This window comes from Quercus lobata, chromosome 9 (genome assembly GCF_001633185.2).
Source record: "Quercus lobata isolate SW786 chromosome 9, ValleyOak3.0 Primary Assembly, whole genome shotgun sequence".
In the NCBI taxonomy this organism is placed as follows: Eukaryota; Viridiplantae; Streptophyta; class Magnoliopsida; order Fagales; family Fagaceae; genus Quercus; species Quercus lobata.
In genome coordinates, this window is record NC_044912.1 from 15393290 (window position 1) to 15410270 (window position 16981).

At 35.2% G+C, this 16981-nt stretch overlaps 4 protein-coding genes across 5 annotated transcripts in view; 3 read left to right on the top strand and 1 right to left on the bottom strand.

The window, feature by feature from the left end:
• Window positions 1-16981, top strand: part of LOC115960265 (sorbitol dehydrogenase-like) — an 18384-nt gene continuing 1403 nt past the window's right edge. Inside the window, exons 1-5 of the mRNA XM_031079060.1 lie at window positions 1-25; window positions 14602-14743; window positions 14953-15020; window positions 15721-15957; window positions 16369-16659. Of these exons, the coding sequence (XP_030934920.1) occupies window positions 14617-14743; window positions 14953-15020; window positions 15721-15957; window positions 16369-16659 (723 nt within the window). The 5' untranslated portion in view covers window positions 1-25; window positions 14602-14616. The remainder of the gene's footprint in view (window positions 26-14601; window positions 14744-14952; window positions 15021-15720; window positions 15958-16368; window positions 16660-16981) is intronic.
• Window positions 5816-8991, top strand: LOC115960264 (pentatricopeptide repeat-containing protein At1g31430-like). Its single transcript, XM_031079059.1, has one exon. The coding sequence runs from the start codon at window positions 5911-5913 to the stop codon at window positions 7738-7740; it is 1830 nt and encodes a 609-aa protein (XP_030934919.1). The 5' UTR covers window positions 5816-5910; the 3' UTR covers window positions 7741-8991.
• Window positions 9081-16981, bottom strand: part of LOC115960268 (L-idonate 5-dehydrogenase-like) — a 24690-nt gene continuing 16789 nt past the window's right edge. Inside the window, exons 2-7 of the mRNA XM_031079064.1 lie at window positions 12279-12411; window positions 11594-11661; window positions 11180-11416; window positions 10408-10698; window positions 10080-10267; window positions 9081-9472 (exon numbers count right to left, since the gene is read on the bottom strand). Coding sequence (XP_030934924.1) covers window positions 9280-9472; window positions 10080-10267; window positions 10408-10698; window positions 11180-11416; window positions 11594-11661; window positions 12279-12393 — 1092 coding nt within the window. The 5' untranslated portion in view covers window positions 12394-12411 and the 3' untranslated portion in view covers window positions 9081-9279. The remainder of the gene's footprint in view (window positions 9473-10079; window positions 10268-10407; window positions 10699-11179; window positions 11417-11593; window positions 11662-12278; window positions 12412-16981) is intronic.
• LOC115960266 (sorbitol dehydrogenase) overlaps window positions 14382-16981 on the top strand; it is a 16728-nt gene continuing 14128 nt past the window's right edge. Inside the window, exon 1 of one of the 2 annotated variants that reach the window (XM_031079062.1) lies at window positions 14382-14600. The gene's annotated coding sequence lies outside the window, so the exon portion shown is untranslated. The remainder of the gene's footprint in view (window positions 14601-16981) is intronic. The other variant, XM_031079061.1, reaches the window with a different exon arrangement.

A 16981-nucleotide genomic window follows, 5' to 3' on the forward strand; every position in this document is an offset into this window, starting at 1 on the left:
TTCATATGGAGAGAGAGAGAGAGAGGCGGAAAAACTATTCCATTTGTGTGGAGAAGTGGCAAATTGCATGAAAGAGTTGTGATCTCCCCCCACTCACCACCCATGGGAAAAACTACAAATTTCAATCACCATTATTAATCAACCTATCAAACCCAAATGAACAACTAACCTAACCCAAAAGCCAGGGAATGTCAAGTTTTGGGCTTGGCATGGGGACCAAGTTGGGGTTTAAGTTTAAGACTTTGCCTCTTGGCGTTCTCAACCAAAATTGGCTATATGCATGGTATAAGTCATAAGCTGACCAAGTCATTCACACGTTTAGGGACCAAAATCAACTCATGGAATTTGGAAACGAAGGGCCAAGAGCCATCATTCTCAATTTAGTGAATTCCATGGTCTTAAAACTTAAAAGTTTCGACATATTGGAGGGTTGTGAACTTGTGATCAATGATTAAAATTTTGGAAAGTTTCAATATTTGGATCAAATGGGTTGTAGAAAATGAAGTCAGAAGAGGTATTCTGGGTCGGTTTTAGATGTGACAAATGGATGTGACTAGAAAATTTTGGTCCAAATGATTGTGACGTTTTTCTCAAAGGATATTATTATAACTATATTGATTTTCCCATCATTTTATCATAAATGTTTCGTATAGACTATAAAAAGGGAAGAATAAATCTTAAAAATATGACCTCATAATAAAGAGACCACAATATTTTTTTAATAATTAAAGAGACCATAATTGAGAGAAAATTGATAAAAATGGCTAATAATGAAAATCACCATATGCTACAGTTGTAATATTTTATTTTTTATTGCTTGTAGTTTGGAGCTTTTATTTTTATTTCTATTTTTTAAAAGGAAGGCCTTGAATTGGAGCTTTTAATTTTGAATAAATGCTAAAATTAAAATTTAATCTTAAGGACATGCATGCTTCAAAGTAGCTTTTCTAGATATTAGTGTATGACATTTGTGTCCATTTCAAAAAATTATGCTGATGTTTCTAATTCTATAACTCATTTGTTTCTATAAAAAAATAAAAAATAAATCTATAACTCATTTCAGGTTTGAAGGGATAAAAAAGTTAGAGTTTGGCTTACTTTCAGTACTTTTTTAATTGGAGTGGAGGTCTCTTCTTTTTTTTTTTTTTTTTGGGCTAAAATGTAAAACTAACCTTCTAACTTTCTTCAGATTTTATTTCAGTCCTTTAACTTTACTTTCGTTCATTTCAGTCCTCTAAGTTTCAAAATTATTCAATTAAGGAATTTTCGTTAACCTTTGTTAAAAAAAAAAAAATTTAAAAATCTGGAAAATATTTTTCAATCATTAATTGAATTTTTTGAATTTAAAAAATTTGAAGAAAAATTTATAAAATTGAAAAATTAACCACAACATATAACAAAAATTGATGGAAAAGCCTTAATTGAATAAATTTGAAAGTTAAAGGACTGAAATAAAATCTGAAGAAATTTAGAAGGTCAGTTTTGCATTTTACCCTTTTTTTTAGAAGAATTTCTCTTTTTATTTTAAATACACAATAGCAAGTGGTAGCGGGCTTTAATATCTACCTTTTTATTTAGTTAATGAGTAACTTCTATTCATATATATATATATATGTGTGTGTGTGTGTGTGTGTGTGTGTGTGTGTGTGTGTAGGGTCATAGAGCCCAGTGATATACATCCACCTTTTGTACTGGGCCTGAGGCCCATGTCAAGGCCGATAATCGCATATGAAGAAGAAAGTGGTGATCATGGCAATCCAGGAAACCGCGCCGAGGACAACTCTGTCCTCGGCTAGCCAAAGTCGAGGTAGAAGAAAAGTGATTTACCGGCAAAGACAATCTTCCAAAGCACTCCAAGGAAAAAGATAAGTACAGCAAGTAAACACACTGGAGCATGGCGGTAAAGCAATTCCAGGAAAAACTGCTGCCTCCACATTAAATGCTCCACAACTAACCCTCTGGCCGCATTGATATGAAAATGATACTTGAGCAGTAGCTTTTCAGACTCACAGCTACTACCTAAGAGCTTTGGGAGGAGGTTGATGTGACAAAGACCAACAACAGCAGATCTAACCTGCACGTGTATGGTGGAGATGAAGGAGAAAAGTAGTATATAAGGAAGAAGGAGCTCTGAGAAAGGGGATCAGAGATCTTACCAGAGAAAACATTGTAGCAATCTGAACTAATTTTGTAACCATTGTCACTGTCACTCAAGAAATAACAAGTTGAAGCTCCTCGGACTAGTGCCAAGGATTGAATTGCTTGCTCAAGTCCATATTTGTTTTACTTATTCATTCTCTAAATCATCTTCAACTGTTGTTACACTCATTAAAGCCCAATTCTTCTACCCACTCTCTACAAATTTATTGTATTAGGTTTGCTGGGTTTGAATTCACTTATCCCTTAGAAATAGTGCTCAAATCTGGTCCTTACAATATATATAACAAAAACCTTTGACTTTTGGTTAACTTCTCCACAATTTTTCACATCAGCATTTTTTATTTATATTTTTTATTTTGATTTAATTTGATTTAATTCTTTTGATTTTATAACACCAAATTGCAGAAAATAAGTTTGTGTTCCTCAACTCTTATTTTATAATTTATAGTGTAAACCTTACCAAATCCATGTAGGACTAGAAAACCAAAACAAAATAAGAAAACGATGGCGATTACTTCGGGGTTAAGTCATACATATGTGTAGGGACACGATTTTAGTTGACCCGATCCTGGATGGTCAGGCCTTGGCCCAAAAAGTCTCACACAATGAATTTTTGTAGAGTGTGGGCTGAAGAACTTGGTTCCAGTTGGTTTAAACGGTTCGTTGCATGAGCTCAGGAGATATAGAAACAAGAATGAAGAAAGTGGATGTGAAGGGGGGAATTTTATTCATGGGCATGCATTCGTATAGTGAAATTTTGCTCCTCTGTTCCTTCTCTCCTTTTTTCTCCGTCCCTCTCTCTTGGGGGACTCTTACATATTATATAGGCCCTCTTTTATCATCTGGGTCTTACACTTGTTGATCATCCAAACCCCTACTTGAGCACATGTCCCATCAGACACCCTTATCAGTTCTTTGTGAGTTGGAGTGACCAAGGTAGCATTGTTCAGAGGTCTTCTCTTCATTAATGCGGCCAGGAGAGTAGCTGTGGTGCATTTAATGTGGTGGTGACAGCCTTTGCTGGGATATTTTGGGACTCCTTTCTTTTTTTACGTGCTTGGAGGAAGGATTACAGTAGTTGGGATGCACCTTTGACCTGGATTTTGGAACGTCCGAGGAGGAATTACTCCTCGGAAGTGTTCTCTTTGCTCCAATGGGCCTAAGCAAGGATTCTGGGCCGCGACGTCTCCTCGAACAGAATGGTCCTCGGACGGGCCCAGGGCCCAGCCAACCTATTATTCTGGGCTGGTCCCCACAGTAAACTTTTACAATTACATTGCAATAAATAAAAAATTCTCTTTATGCACTTTTATTTATCTATTTTTGAAATTATTTTGATTGTGGTGTCCTAGAAGGTTTAGATACACATAGGTAATTTATATGTAAACTTTTACATTTACATTGCAATATAATTTTTGTTTTCTCTTTATGTACTTTTATTTATCTATTTTTGAAATTAATTTGATTGTGGTACCCTAGAAGGTTTAGATACATTTATATATATAAATATATATATATATATATATATATAAATTTTGGAATTTTTATTTCGGTCAAAATTTTATCATTGAATTTATTTGGGATGGAACTCATCTACCATATGAAATTAGGAGATTTATGTGAGAAGAGCTATCTTCATTTTTTTTTTTTTTTGAGTATTTATTTTTCAATTAAGGTAGTTCAATTACTGCTTAAATTATATGATTTTTAAAAAAAAAAATAGATAATGTAATTCATCTTGATTATTGATTTTTTTTTTTTTTTTTGATTTGGCGTTTTTAATTGATTACACTGATTATTTCCTCACTTATGTCAACATTAAAATGGCTATGATTGGTAATTTATAGATAAACATTTACATTTTTGTAATTTATGAAATTTGTTTTTAGTCATATATATACAAGAAATTTGTATATGATAAGCACTTCTACTACTATACATGTTAGCAACTATTATGGAAAGATTTTTAAGTGCCATACATACATACATATATATAATTAAATTACAATTTTACTACTAAGAGATTTTAGAAATTTAAAACTTGCCATAATTTTTTAAAATATTTTATAATATATTTTTTTGCAAAAAAAAAAATACTTACATAATATACATTTTCCATGTAACTTAATTTTTAAAAATATTTTACTATTTTATTTGTTATTATATTTGATTATATTATCAAAATATATATTTTTTAAAATTTATATATAATTTTTTTATTAAGTTGTGCATCACACAAGCATAATACTAGTATTATATTAAAGTTGAAGTAAAATTACAGTCCAAATAATTTTTAAATGTTGTATATGTTTGCTATACATGTCCAATTTAATTTTCTTATTGTTGGTATTAAGTAAGCTATTTCTAATACCAAGCTCAAAAATCATGATAACCACCTCACTCAACTATGTAAAATAATCAGCTCATCATCTCTGTTGTTAATTATTTCTATGTGCATAAGCACATGTTACAAACTCATGTTATATATATGGGAGACTCCTTTGTAAGTATGAGATATCATGTTATCAGATTATCAACAACAACAACAAAAATTAAATTAAATAAAAAAATAAAAAATAAAAAATAAAAAAAAAAAGAAAGAAAGAAAGATATCATGTTATCTATGACCACTTGTGAGGAAGATTAAGGGCCTGTTTGGGTAAGGAATTTTCGTCACTCAATTTCCATCACTCAATTTCCATCACTCATCACTCATCACTCATAACTCATCACTCATCACTCAATTTTTCACATCCGTTTGCCTTCATCACTCAGTTTTCATCACTCACTATTTTTCACACTATTTGGAGGGCCCACACCTGTCACGGTACAGTGTTTTTTTTTTTTTTCACTAACAGCTTCTTCTTCTTTTTTTTTTTTCCCTCCTGGGTTGGCTGTTCGGTCTGGTTTTTTTTTTTTTTTTTTTTTTTTTTTTTTTTTTTTTCACTAAGTTTGGTGAGTCTAGGTACTTAAAAAAAAAAAAAAAAAAGCCAACGCTAACCCAGAAAAAAAAAAAAAATGCCAACGCCAACCCAGAAAAGAAAAAGAAAAAAAAAGAGACAGCCAACGCCAACCAAAAAAAAAAAAAAAAGAAAAAAAAAATGCCAACGCCAACCCGAAAGAAAAAGAAAAAGAAAAAAAAAAAAAGAAAACGGAAAAAAAAAAAAGTCAAAAGGTGGTCAAAAGTTGCGGCTGTGGGTCCCTCATGTGTGTTTATTTACGGAAATGCCATTGAGTTATGAGTTATGGAAACTGAAAACAGCCTTTTGTTGTTTTCAGTTTCCATAACTCATAACTCAAAAATCAGAGAATTGAGTGATGGAAACAGAGTTATGGAAACAGAGTTATCGTTTGGCCAAACAACCTTTTTGCTATGGGTCCCACCATTTTTGAGTTATGAGTTATGGAAACTGAGAATTGAGTTATCAAAAAACTCAATCCAAACGGCCCCTAAAAGTTCGATATATATTTTATCTCATCATCAAATTTCTTTATATTGTCTGGCTATTTACAACAAAGAGAAGGGTCGCTATTTGTACAACGGCAAGTCGTTTATTACTCGACATTCACAATACAACTTTAATCAACGGCAACCTCTCAAAAAGAAGTCTTGCCGTTTGTCCCTCAAATATTTCCATCTAATAACTCTCTACGGTCTACTCTCTCTCTATAGCTTTGATTATCGTTCTCTCGGTTTAGGCCCTCTCACAGATTCAAACCTTAGGCTCGCCCAAATCCATCTAGTTCTTAATGAAACTCGCAAGACCCATTTCCAGGATCTTCAGCACCTACACAACGACCCAAAAATCAGAGCGAGTAACTAAGAATTCAATCTCCTTCAATCCCATCAAAGAGCTTCATGCCCACCTCATCAGAACCCACCTTTTCACTGATCCATACTCAGTTTCTGAGGTTATCAAGTCCTATGCACTATATTCACCAACTTTGCCAAAAGCCCACTTCGTTTTTAACAAAATTGAGTGTCCCACATTGGTAGTTTGGAACCATATGATTCGTGGTTTGTCACAGAGTGAACAACCTAGTAAAGCAATATGTTTTTATAACCGAATTTATCACGAAGGACTTGCCGGGGATAATTTGACCCTTATATTTGTTTTCAAGGCTTGTGCTAGAGTTTCTGATATTGTAAATGGGAAGAAGTTTCATGTTCATGCTTTGAAACTTGGTTTTGAATCCTATCTTTTTGTTTCCAATGCTTTGATTCATATGTATGCTTCTTGTGGTGATTTGGTTCTTGCGAGGAAACTGTTTGATAAAATGGGCGACAGAGACTTGGTTTCTTGGAACTCTTTGATATGTGGGTATTGTCAGTGTAATAGATTTAAGGAGGTTTTGGGTCTTTTTAAAGCAATGCAGGTGGCAAATGTGAAGGCCGATAAAGTGACAATGATGAAAGTTATTTTAGCATGTAGTTATCTGAATGAATGGAAAATCGCAGACTCTATGGTTAAGTATATTGAAGAGAATCATGTTTTGGTTGATGTTTACTTGGGGAACACTATGATAGATATGTATGGACGGCGTGGTTTAGTGGATTTAGCACAGGAAGTATTTGATAGGATGCGTGAAAAGAATATAGTTTCTTGGAATGCCATGATAATGGGGTATGCCAAAGTGGGAAACTTAGTTGCTGCACAGAAATTTTTTGATGAGATGCCTAAAAGGGATGTGATCTCTTGGACTTCTATGATCACAGGTTACTCTCAAACTAACCGGTTTGCTGATGCAGTGAGACTTTTTAAAGAAATGATGACGGCAAAGGTGAATCCGGATGAAATAACGGTAGCTAGCGTGCTTTCTGCCTGTGCCCATTTAGGATCACTTGATGTTGGGGAGGCGGTTCATGACTATATCCGTAAGCATGGTGTAAAAGCAGATGTTTACGTAGGAAACTCTTTGATAGATATGTATTGCAAATGTGGGGTGGTTGAGAAGGCTCTAGAAGTGTTCCAAGAAATGAAAAAGGACTCCATCTCATGGACTTCAGTGATTTCTGGTCTTGCTGTGAATGGTTTCGCAGATTCGGCACTTGAGCTTTTCTCACAGATGTTAAGAGATGGTGTTCGGCCAACTCATGGAGCCTTTGTTGGGGTTTTACTAGCTTGTGCCCATGCTGGATTAGTAGATAAAGGGTTGGAATATTTTGAAAGTATGGACAAAGTCCACAGACTCACTCCAGAAATGAAGCATTATGGGTGCGTTGTGGACCTATTGAGCCGCTCTGGCAATCTGGACAAGGCATATGATTTTATAAATAAAATGCCTATGGTTCCAGATGTTGTGGTATGGAGGATATTGTTAAGTGCTTGTAACCTTCATGGACATATGGTCTTGGCAGAGATTGCAAGAAACAAGCTTCTGGAAATGGATCCTAGTAACAGTGGGAATTATGTTCTCTCCGCAAATGCTTATGCCAGTTCAGATAGATGGGATGATGTTATTAAAATGAGAGAGTTGATGGTAGAAAGCAATGTCCAGAAGCCATTTGGTTGTAGTTCCATCGAAGTAAATGGTACAAAATTGTCTAACTCCCAAGACCTGTGCCTTATTCAATCTTAAATGAGGAACCATCATGTATGGCATCTCAAACTATGAACCTCACCAGAACATTTCATTTAGTGCATTGTTAGTGTTAGTAAAACCAAATGAGTATTAACCATAGCACTAAATATCTGGAGGTCGGGACCTTACCCACAAATCAACCTGTTTGCCGCTGGGACCAAGATGTTTTTTGTTTTATCAAACTGTCAGCTGTGTTGGTGCTGGAAATTATTTTGGATAGGGAACCAGCGGCGTTTGGGATTTTGGATTCTTTTGAGGGGACAAATTCTGATGGATGTGCCCTGCACAGACTTAAAAATGGGTTGGTTCTACATTACAGGAAGTTTTGATATAGTTCCAGCATTTGACAATAAGAAACAGCAACAATAACCAAGCGTTGGTCCCAAAATTTGGGGCTGGCTGTGGATCCTCAACAAAAAAGTCAAGGTGAGAAGTGTCAATAAAATTCCTGACAAAGTATACTAGGGTGGTAAATATTTGGGGACAGAATTCAACCTTGGTAAGCTATGGAAAAAGGTGGTGATAACAGGAACTACGCTAGGTATCACTGTGGATTGGGCATTTAGAGTTGAAGTCCTTTGCTTGCTTGTTACCTTATAGAGCATCTCCAAAATACAGTTTCCAAGATAATCATAATCAAATGTAGATTTTATGCCAGGGTGGTGCGTAGTTGGGGAAATATGAGGCACAGGTACATTGATTTGGGAGGACTTGCTTCTCCAAAAAACATATTTCTGCTGTAGATCACTTTAGCAGCTCTAGAGGTAGCTGCTTATTTGAGTTTGTTAGACTGCAGTTAGGACAAACTATATAGAAGCTCCAGCGATGGCTCCTAATAGAGGCATTAGACTGCAGTTAAGACAAAGTATTGAGCTGTTGTTGGTTGGTTGCTTCAAACAGATTAGTCATTTCATGTAAATAGTTCAGGGTTGAGTTCCTTGTTTCCTGAGAATATTGAGGAAGAGTTCTCTGTTTGGTTTGTGAGAAGACCAAGCAAAAGAACTTTGAAAGAAATAGAGAATTCTTCGTTGCATTTGTAGTATAGCTGGAGAAATGGATTGCTCCTTTGAGGTTCTGCCTGCTTGCTATACCTTAGCTATAAATACCTTTCTAGTAAAATTTTACAATTTCTTTTCTCCTCTAGATATGCTTGAGCATTGTAATTTGAGAGTTTGATTGTAGTCCTCACCGCGTACACCCCCAGTGTACTTGGATTTGTTTTATTTCAATAAAAATTTTCGTTACTTATCTTTTTTTTTTTTTTTTTAACAATTTCTGGACACCACTCCAGAATATACTTGTTGCTTGTAATAGGTTTCCTGATATGAGCCAAGTTGCAAAGTACTAATTTTTTTGGTTTATTGAATCTTGAATACTATATTACCGTGTCTTCATTATTTTGCAATGGCTTCCTTTTGCCATACTCCTGATATGTTATTCTTCTTAGCTAATACAAGATGGATCATACCAAAGAAAGAAGCAAGAAGTCAGCTCACACAGAATCTTAGATGCATCACAAGACCTGCGACAGTGCGTCTACAGATTAAACATGACCTTAATAGCACTACGTCCACTGGCACTGGTTTCAAATGCATCTTCTACCCCCTTTTGTGAGAATGCAAACCTGTGAGTTATCAAGGGCTTAACATCGATCTTGCCTGTCTTTAAAAGCTCAATGCAGAGTGGCCATGTATTCCTATATCGGAATACTCCAATCACATCGACCTCCCTAACACCAGGAAAAAAAATCATTAAATATATGAAGTTAAAGTTTTAAGCGAGGAAAACTATAAAATTAGTCTCTACCTGTTTTCTCACACACAGAAATGCAGAATAAAGTAAAAGAATTAGGGGTTGGGGTTGTACCATTGTAAAATTGCAAAATTGCAAAAAGGATTATTGGGGAAACCAAGTGACTCAAAAGCTAAATTTGTAACAAAAAATTCTGCAAATTCATCTGCTCATTCTAACTGGCCTCTGTCAAGGAACTGGGAAACACCAACCTCAATAATCTGCTAGTAGATTATTATGCCTTATCATGGTACCAATAATTTCATCACATTGCTATGCATTGTCATCCAATAGTGAGATCATATATTATATCTAGATCTATTTCTGTCAAATCGTCAAGGGAATTATTTTATTTGTTCCACAGGGTTCAAGAGGAAATCCAAGAAAGGAAATGGGCATGAGTTTTAAAGTTCTGGGATCTCTGTACATAAGTGCAGTAGAGTTCAGCTTTCAAATTGGAACTTAAAGATTGTTTGGTTAGTAGGGGAATGAAGGCTAAGGGGAAAAAATCATCTGTTTCCTTGATAAAGTTTAAGATCAGGTACCTGACAGCTGCTGCGGTAAGAGGAACTGTTGTCTCACTCTGAGCCAATCCAATAAGGCAAACTTTTCCACCTGAACGAGTGGCATTCAAAGCTGTTGACATGGTTTTGTTCAAACCAACACAATCAAAGCTGACATCAATGCCAGAGCCCATAGCACTTTGTATTTTTACCACTTCTTCACCTACATCCTGTCCAAATATCACTCAAATCATTTACAAGTATGAATAACTTGGAAGACAGATAACTCTTGGCAAATTGTTTATAATTTAACAAGAAAGTTCAACTGACTGGGGGGGAGGGGGGGTGGAAGAAAGAAGGAAAAGGGAACCTGAATGTTCATTGAAACTTGAATGGTCTCATCTGCACCAAGATTCTTTGCAATAGATAAACGGCAATCATCAACATCAACAATGACAATTCTAGGTGCTCCAAAAGCACGAGCAGCTAATAAGACAACAAGGCCTATTGGTCCTGCTCCCATAATCAATACATTTGTCTCAGGACTGATATTTGCACGACGACAGGCATGAACACCAACACTGAGGGGTTCACACATTGCTCCTTCCTCCAAGCTGACATTGTCTGGTAATTTAAAACATAGATATTCTGGATGCACCACCTGCAAGAAAATAGCACGGTGTTCTTGCATTTAGAACATAAAAATTATGAATATTTATTTAACATTTCCTTGAATCAAAGGTATAAAATTAGATGCTAATGCTAAAATCGATATCTCTTGACAGGCTATATTGGGTTGCAAAACAAATAGGGAATCTAACGCAGGGAACAATAAGTGCTGTTTAGTCAACCATATATTTGGTTCACATTTCCAGCATAGACTTGGGGGGAGGGGGGATATAATCTTAGAAAATTACTATCAAAGAATGCCTCCTAGCTGCACATAATGTATCACATTGCCAAAATGTTCTTGTAAATTGAAGTCCTGTTTAGATGCACTCGTGTAGCCTTATTTTTCCATCATAATGCTAGTGAAAATAAATTGTTGTCAAACTCTGCATCACTCAATGATACTTCATTCACGTAGATTATATAATATTCATTTATGAAGTTTGGTTTGAAGAGATGCAAATGTTGGATACCTTATTGGCCAGAGAGCCATTAGTTGGGGGAGAACCAAAAAACTTCATCTCAGGGCAAAGATTGTAGCGACCATCTTTGCAGTGGTTGCATCGCCGGCAACTGATTCCAGGCTCTAAAGCTACACGGTCTCCCACTGCTAGTGTCTTCACTTGGCTTCCAACTTCCTCTACGATCCCAGCACACTCATGCCCTATAACCATGGGCTTCTTGACAATAAAATTTGCACATCTCATATTCTGGTAACAAACATATCAAATATCAAATCAGATATTGGTAGGTCACATAAACCTCCAAAAACAAAACAAAAAACAGATAATACTAAAATTAATCATTCGCTCTCTCCCTCTCTAAGAAAAGATTAATATATTTTATTGAAGAATTAATATAAACAAGGTGTCAGGGTAACATTTTACCTTGAAGTGGTGAACATCACTTCCACAAATACCAAGCGCCTTTATCTGAACTTTAACATCATGGGGACCTAAATTTACAGAAAATTGCTTAATGTGAACAACTGTCTCAAAAATTGTACATCATCAAGCTATTTACAATTTTAAAAGATATTATCCTGGTTAAAACTTAAAAATCATACCCGTCAGCTCATACCCATCCATTATATAGTGGACTTAAGGGCATAATAAATGTGAGTGAAATTTTAATTTTTTGTTATAGTCAAATCCTGTAAACAACACTTTAGTTGCTTGGCCTGTAATCGAGGGTCAAAGGGGTTTGCAGTGTTTCCAGGCTGAGCAATGCTACCAGCACGGAAAATGTTGAGCCCTTGCTCAATTATCAGGGTACAAGTTATCTTTGCACAAGACACTAGGATAAATGATATGTTGGGTCTTCTGGTCTACCTTCAATGATCTGGATTTGTGTGTTCTTATATCCCGATGCATGAATTTCATATACTTCATGAACATAAGTGGTTTGGCATGCATGTAGAAACATACACTAACCCTGAACATGGTCAAAAGAATAAGAAATTTTGTAGCTTCATGATCTTTAACATGCATAGCACAGTTTTTTGAAACACAAGTGAGAGAAAGCCATGACCAGGACAAAGAAACATTACACACGAGGAAAAGATAATTTTACCAAGAGGAGGGAGATGATAAGGTTCAATTTTAAGAGTTTTGATGCCAACAAGCCAAGCAGCCATGTTCTCTTCTCCATCTTTGTGTTCCTTGCCTTCAACAACACCCCCTGACATCTCTCTCTCTCTCTCTCTTATCCTGTCTTGTACAGTATGAGAAGTTATTTGGCATCAAATGATACCATGTCAATAGTATCAAAATTTAAGAAGTGTGAGATACATCAACAAAAGATAACTACTCCATTAACAAATAAAAGACAGATGTATAAGTAGTTATTTTTGTACACATCTCTCATTTATTAAATTTTAATACAGATGAAATTTAAGAAGTGTGGAACATGTCAACAAAAGATAACTAACCCACTAATAAATGAAAGACATATATATGGGTAGTTATGTCTCTCATTTATTGGATTTTGATAGGATGACATGGTATCATTTAATATAAAATTCATTTTATATCAAAAAATACATTTTAGAATAGGAATGACACCACACCACGTTTTGTTACTGTGTCATGATTCATGACTCATAAGCCTCACTTACCCTTTTGGATTTGACGATATATCCTCTCCAATTAAACCTTTGGAATCAGGTTCTACTCTCCAATGATCGATTGCAGTCATGAATAGTCAAGTATGGTTAATCCTAGATATTAGCATGATATAGTGTATGAGCAACTTTCTCCAACTTTACCCTCAAAAGTGGTGATAAATTTAGGACTTAACCAAGTCATTAACAAATAGTTCGAGATTTGGAGAGAAGTGAAGCTTAAACTTAAAAGTATTATATATGTTCATTTATTTAGCAATTTAGGCCAAATTTGCTTTTGAGACTTGATTTATAAGCAAGTCCAATCTCAAAGCACAATATCAAAGCTTGTTCATTTGGTGCTGAAAACTCATGGAGTGTACTCATATCATATGCACTCACTCACCTAACAATGTTGTAATGACTAATCATGTGCGGCCACTAATATGAGCCAACATATTTTTTACCTCAAATGGTCACCGCAATTGCATAATTATACCAGATGTGCCAATTACAAATTGATTTGCCGTTTTGCTCATAGTCTTGAATATACGGTCCTCCGTCTTCAAGTTTGGTTTATCGTAGTAAAATCAAGACCAGCTTCATTGGATGTGAACTTGATTATAACATAGATGTGCCTGTATTAGTAACTGAGATATTGTCAGTCAATGGTGGTTGTTAATGCAAAATGCAAATTATTCTGCACATAGGCTAATTATTAATTAGCCTTGGAACTAGGAATTTTTCTTTAACATCAAGCTTGGTTTGGTTTGAGATAGCAAAAATCATAAAAAAAATTTAGTTCATGTCTCATCCATGGAACATTAATTTAGGTCCCTCAGGTTCACAAATGAAGGTAATTTTTACAGTTCCAAACCCAAACATACCCAAAAGGACAAAAAGGGTGCTTGGTTTGGTTTGAGATAGCAAAAATAATAGAAATATTTAGTACAGGTCTCATCCATGGAACATTAATTTAGGTCCCCAGGTTCACAAGTGAAGATAATTTTTACGGTTTCAAACCCAAACATACCCAAAAGGACAAAAAGGGTTTAAAAAAAAGATGATTACACATCATTATGGGCTTTAAAATAGAATTTTTGCAAATAGCCGACAAGGAATATCTTATCTAGTGTCAATCCTACAAAATTATTTGGAAGACAGTTGAAAATTAAAATTCCTTTTATTTTCTTTTGTTTTTTACTTTTCTAGTTTAAAAAAAAAATTAGAAAACTATAGAAGTTAAAAGCTAATTGCAAACCGTCAGAACTCACATCAAACGGTCACCAAATCTATCTCATAAATATTCCTGATATGCATTTTTGTTTTATAAATGTGGCAGTGAATACCATAGAGGGAGGATCATATAATCTGACCATCTCAAAGGCTTTTATTAATAGGTGTAAAAGTATGTCCGCTAAGAAAGAATCTAACTAATCCATTATATTAGAAAGTAACAAAAATTAATAAATGAATACTTTTTTAATTAAAATATTCCCTAAAAAAAGCCTGTTTGTTACAATAAAAATACTGAACTTATCCAATGTATTGTAACACTCGTTAATCAGACCATAGAAATAGGGAGCCTTATCATGAATTAGATACGTTAACGCCCATAGTCTTATTTATAGCCCACAAGATGACCATTTGGGATAAAAACTAGTGGTTTATCTACAACATCTGAGTCATCATCTGGACGACCACCTTCTGCTGCGTTGTGTTCTTCTAAACACAGAAAGAGCCATCTACACCTCTCTGTCAGACTCAGTGTGTGTGTGTGTGTGTGTGTGTGAGAGAGAGAGAGAGCAAATGGGAAAGGGAGGAATGTCACATGGGAGTGCAGGAGAAGCCAAAGATGGTGAAGAAGAGAACATGGCTGCTTGGCTTCTTGGTATCAACAACCTCAAGATTCAGCCTTTCAAGCTTCCTCCTCTTGGTATATCACTTTTTTTAATTAATCAAACTTTTTTTTTTGAGTCAGTTTAATCAGTGTGATTGAAGTTATGCAGCTCTTCACTTTTTTTTTTTTTTTTTGAAGTATTTATTTCTTTGATCAATTTATGGATAACCCTTTTGCTTGATTCTTTCTGACCTGGCTATTACTATGGTTTTTTTTTTTTTTTTTTTTTTTTTTGAGGATTTTAGGACCACATGATGTTAAAATTAGGGTGAAAGCTGTTGGAATCTGTGGCAGTGATGTTCACTACCTCAAGGTAAACACAATTCAGTTAGCTTTATCTTTATTATCTGTATTAATTTATAATATTTTAATTGAGTTGTGATTAGTTGGATTAGCATCTGCTGGGTTGCTGAGAAAAATAAAATAATAAGGAAAAGATAAGATTTCATTGTTGAAATTTGAATCTTAGTACACCTTTATGACTTAGTTGTTTCTTCTTTTTCTTTTTCTTTTTCTTTTTTCTTTTTTATTATAGACGAAAACATAAAATAACATTAGTGGAATAGTCGTCTACGTGCACACTCAATCTCACAACATGTGATTAGATTACACTTGGTGAAAAAATGGATTTGGTGCGCCATTCCTAGGTTGACACATAAGTTTGTTGTGGATTTGAGTGTGGGTTTGGGTGTGCCACTAGAGTTTTCCTTAGTGAAAATAGTAAAAAAGGACATGTCAATTAAGGTAGTGAAAAAAAGTAGGACTTTGGATAGGGTATAATGAGAAAAAAATTTATGTGACCAACCCTGATTAGTCTATCAACAATCCATACCCAACTCCAAAGTTTTGGCACGAATGATAGGTTGTTATTTTTGCATTGCACATGACCATTTCTTCCATTTTCTTACCAACCAAATGCGATAATGCTAAGAAAAAATAGTTTGACTTGGAGAAGATATAAGAAAAGGATTGAGTGTCTAATGCCCCATTTTGAATGGTCCATGTATTTTCAGACCTTGAGATGTGCAGATTTTATAGTTAAAGAACCCATGGTAATTGGGCATGAATGTGCTGGGATCATAGAGGAAGTTGGGAGTGAGGTGAAGAAGCTGGTGCCTGGTGACCGCGTGGCATTGGAGCCAGGGATCAGTTGCTGGCGATGCAACCTTTGCAAGGAAGGTCGGTACAATCTGTGCCCGGATATGAAGTTTTTCGCCACTCCACCCATCCACGGTTCTCTTGCAAATCAGGTCAAAATTTGCTGCATTTCAATACAATGCATTGCTAAAATCTAAATATAGAAATATATTGGACTATTATTTTTAACATGCTCTTGCCCTAGCACAACACAAATCACATTTTAGGCCTATTATTATTCCATATCTGGTCATTTGTAAAAGTACACTGGTTACTTCAATTTATGTTACATAACCTTGTTTCCTTTCATGCAAAGTTGATAAAACAACTCAAATAGAAATTCATGATCATGGACCTTCATTTGTGATTTTACCTTCCACACTTAATCATAATACTCTATTCAACATATATAAGTGGTGTATCACACGTTCCTACTAGCAGGGGCATGTGTAGTATTGAATGTGATGAAATAAATTTGTAGTGCAGCTACAGGCTTTTTCTGAGATGCATCTTTCTATTCACAGGTGGTTCATCCTGCAGACCTATGCTTTAAACTGCCAGACAATGTCAGCCTGGAGGAAGGGGCTATGTGTGAACCCTTAAGTGTTGGTGTTCATGCTTGCCGACGAGCAAATATTGGTCCTGAAACAAATGTTTTGGTCATGGGAGCTGGACCCATAGGGCTTGTTACAATGCTAGCAGCTCGTGCTTTTGGGGCACCCAGAATTGTTATTGTGGATGTGGATGATCACCGTTTATCTGTGGCAAAAGAGCTTGGTGCAGATGAGATTGTTAAAGTTTCACCAAATATTCAGGTTTTCATTATTCTATTTTATACAATTTTCTACAAGTTAATTTTATGCAGTGTGCATCAGATCCATCTCCCACTCCCAAGTCCCACCCCCTTTTAAAAGGAAAACAACATGACGATATCTTCATCTTGTAAAATTGCTCAATTTTCATTACTGTTTTCAAGTTTTATTGTGCAATATAGGAAAGGACCATATCCTGTCGATCTGACCTCCTTAGTCAATCTCGGTTCTTTGATTAAAGTTACAAAATAAGTTTTTGACAATTATTGTCACTCCTTCGCAGCCTCTAACTCACACAAATAAAAATATTGTTATTGCTTCTAAC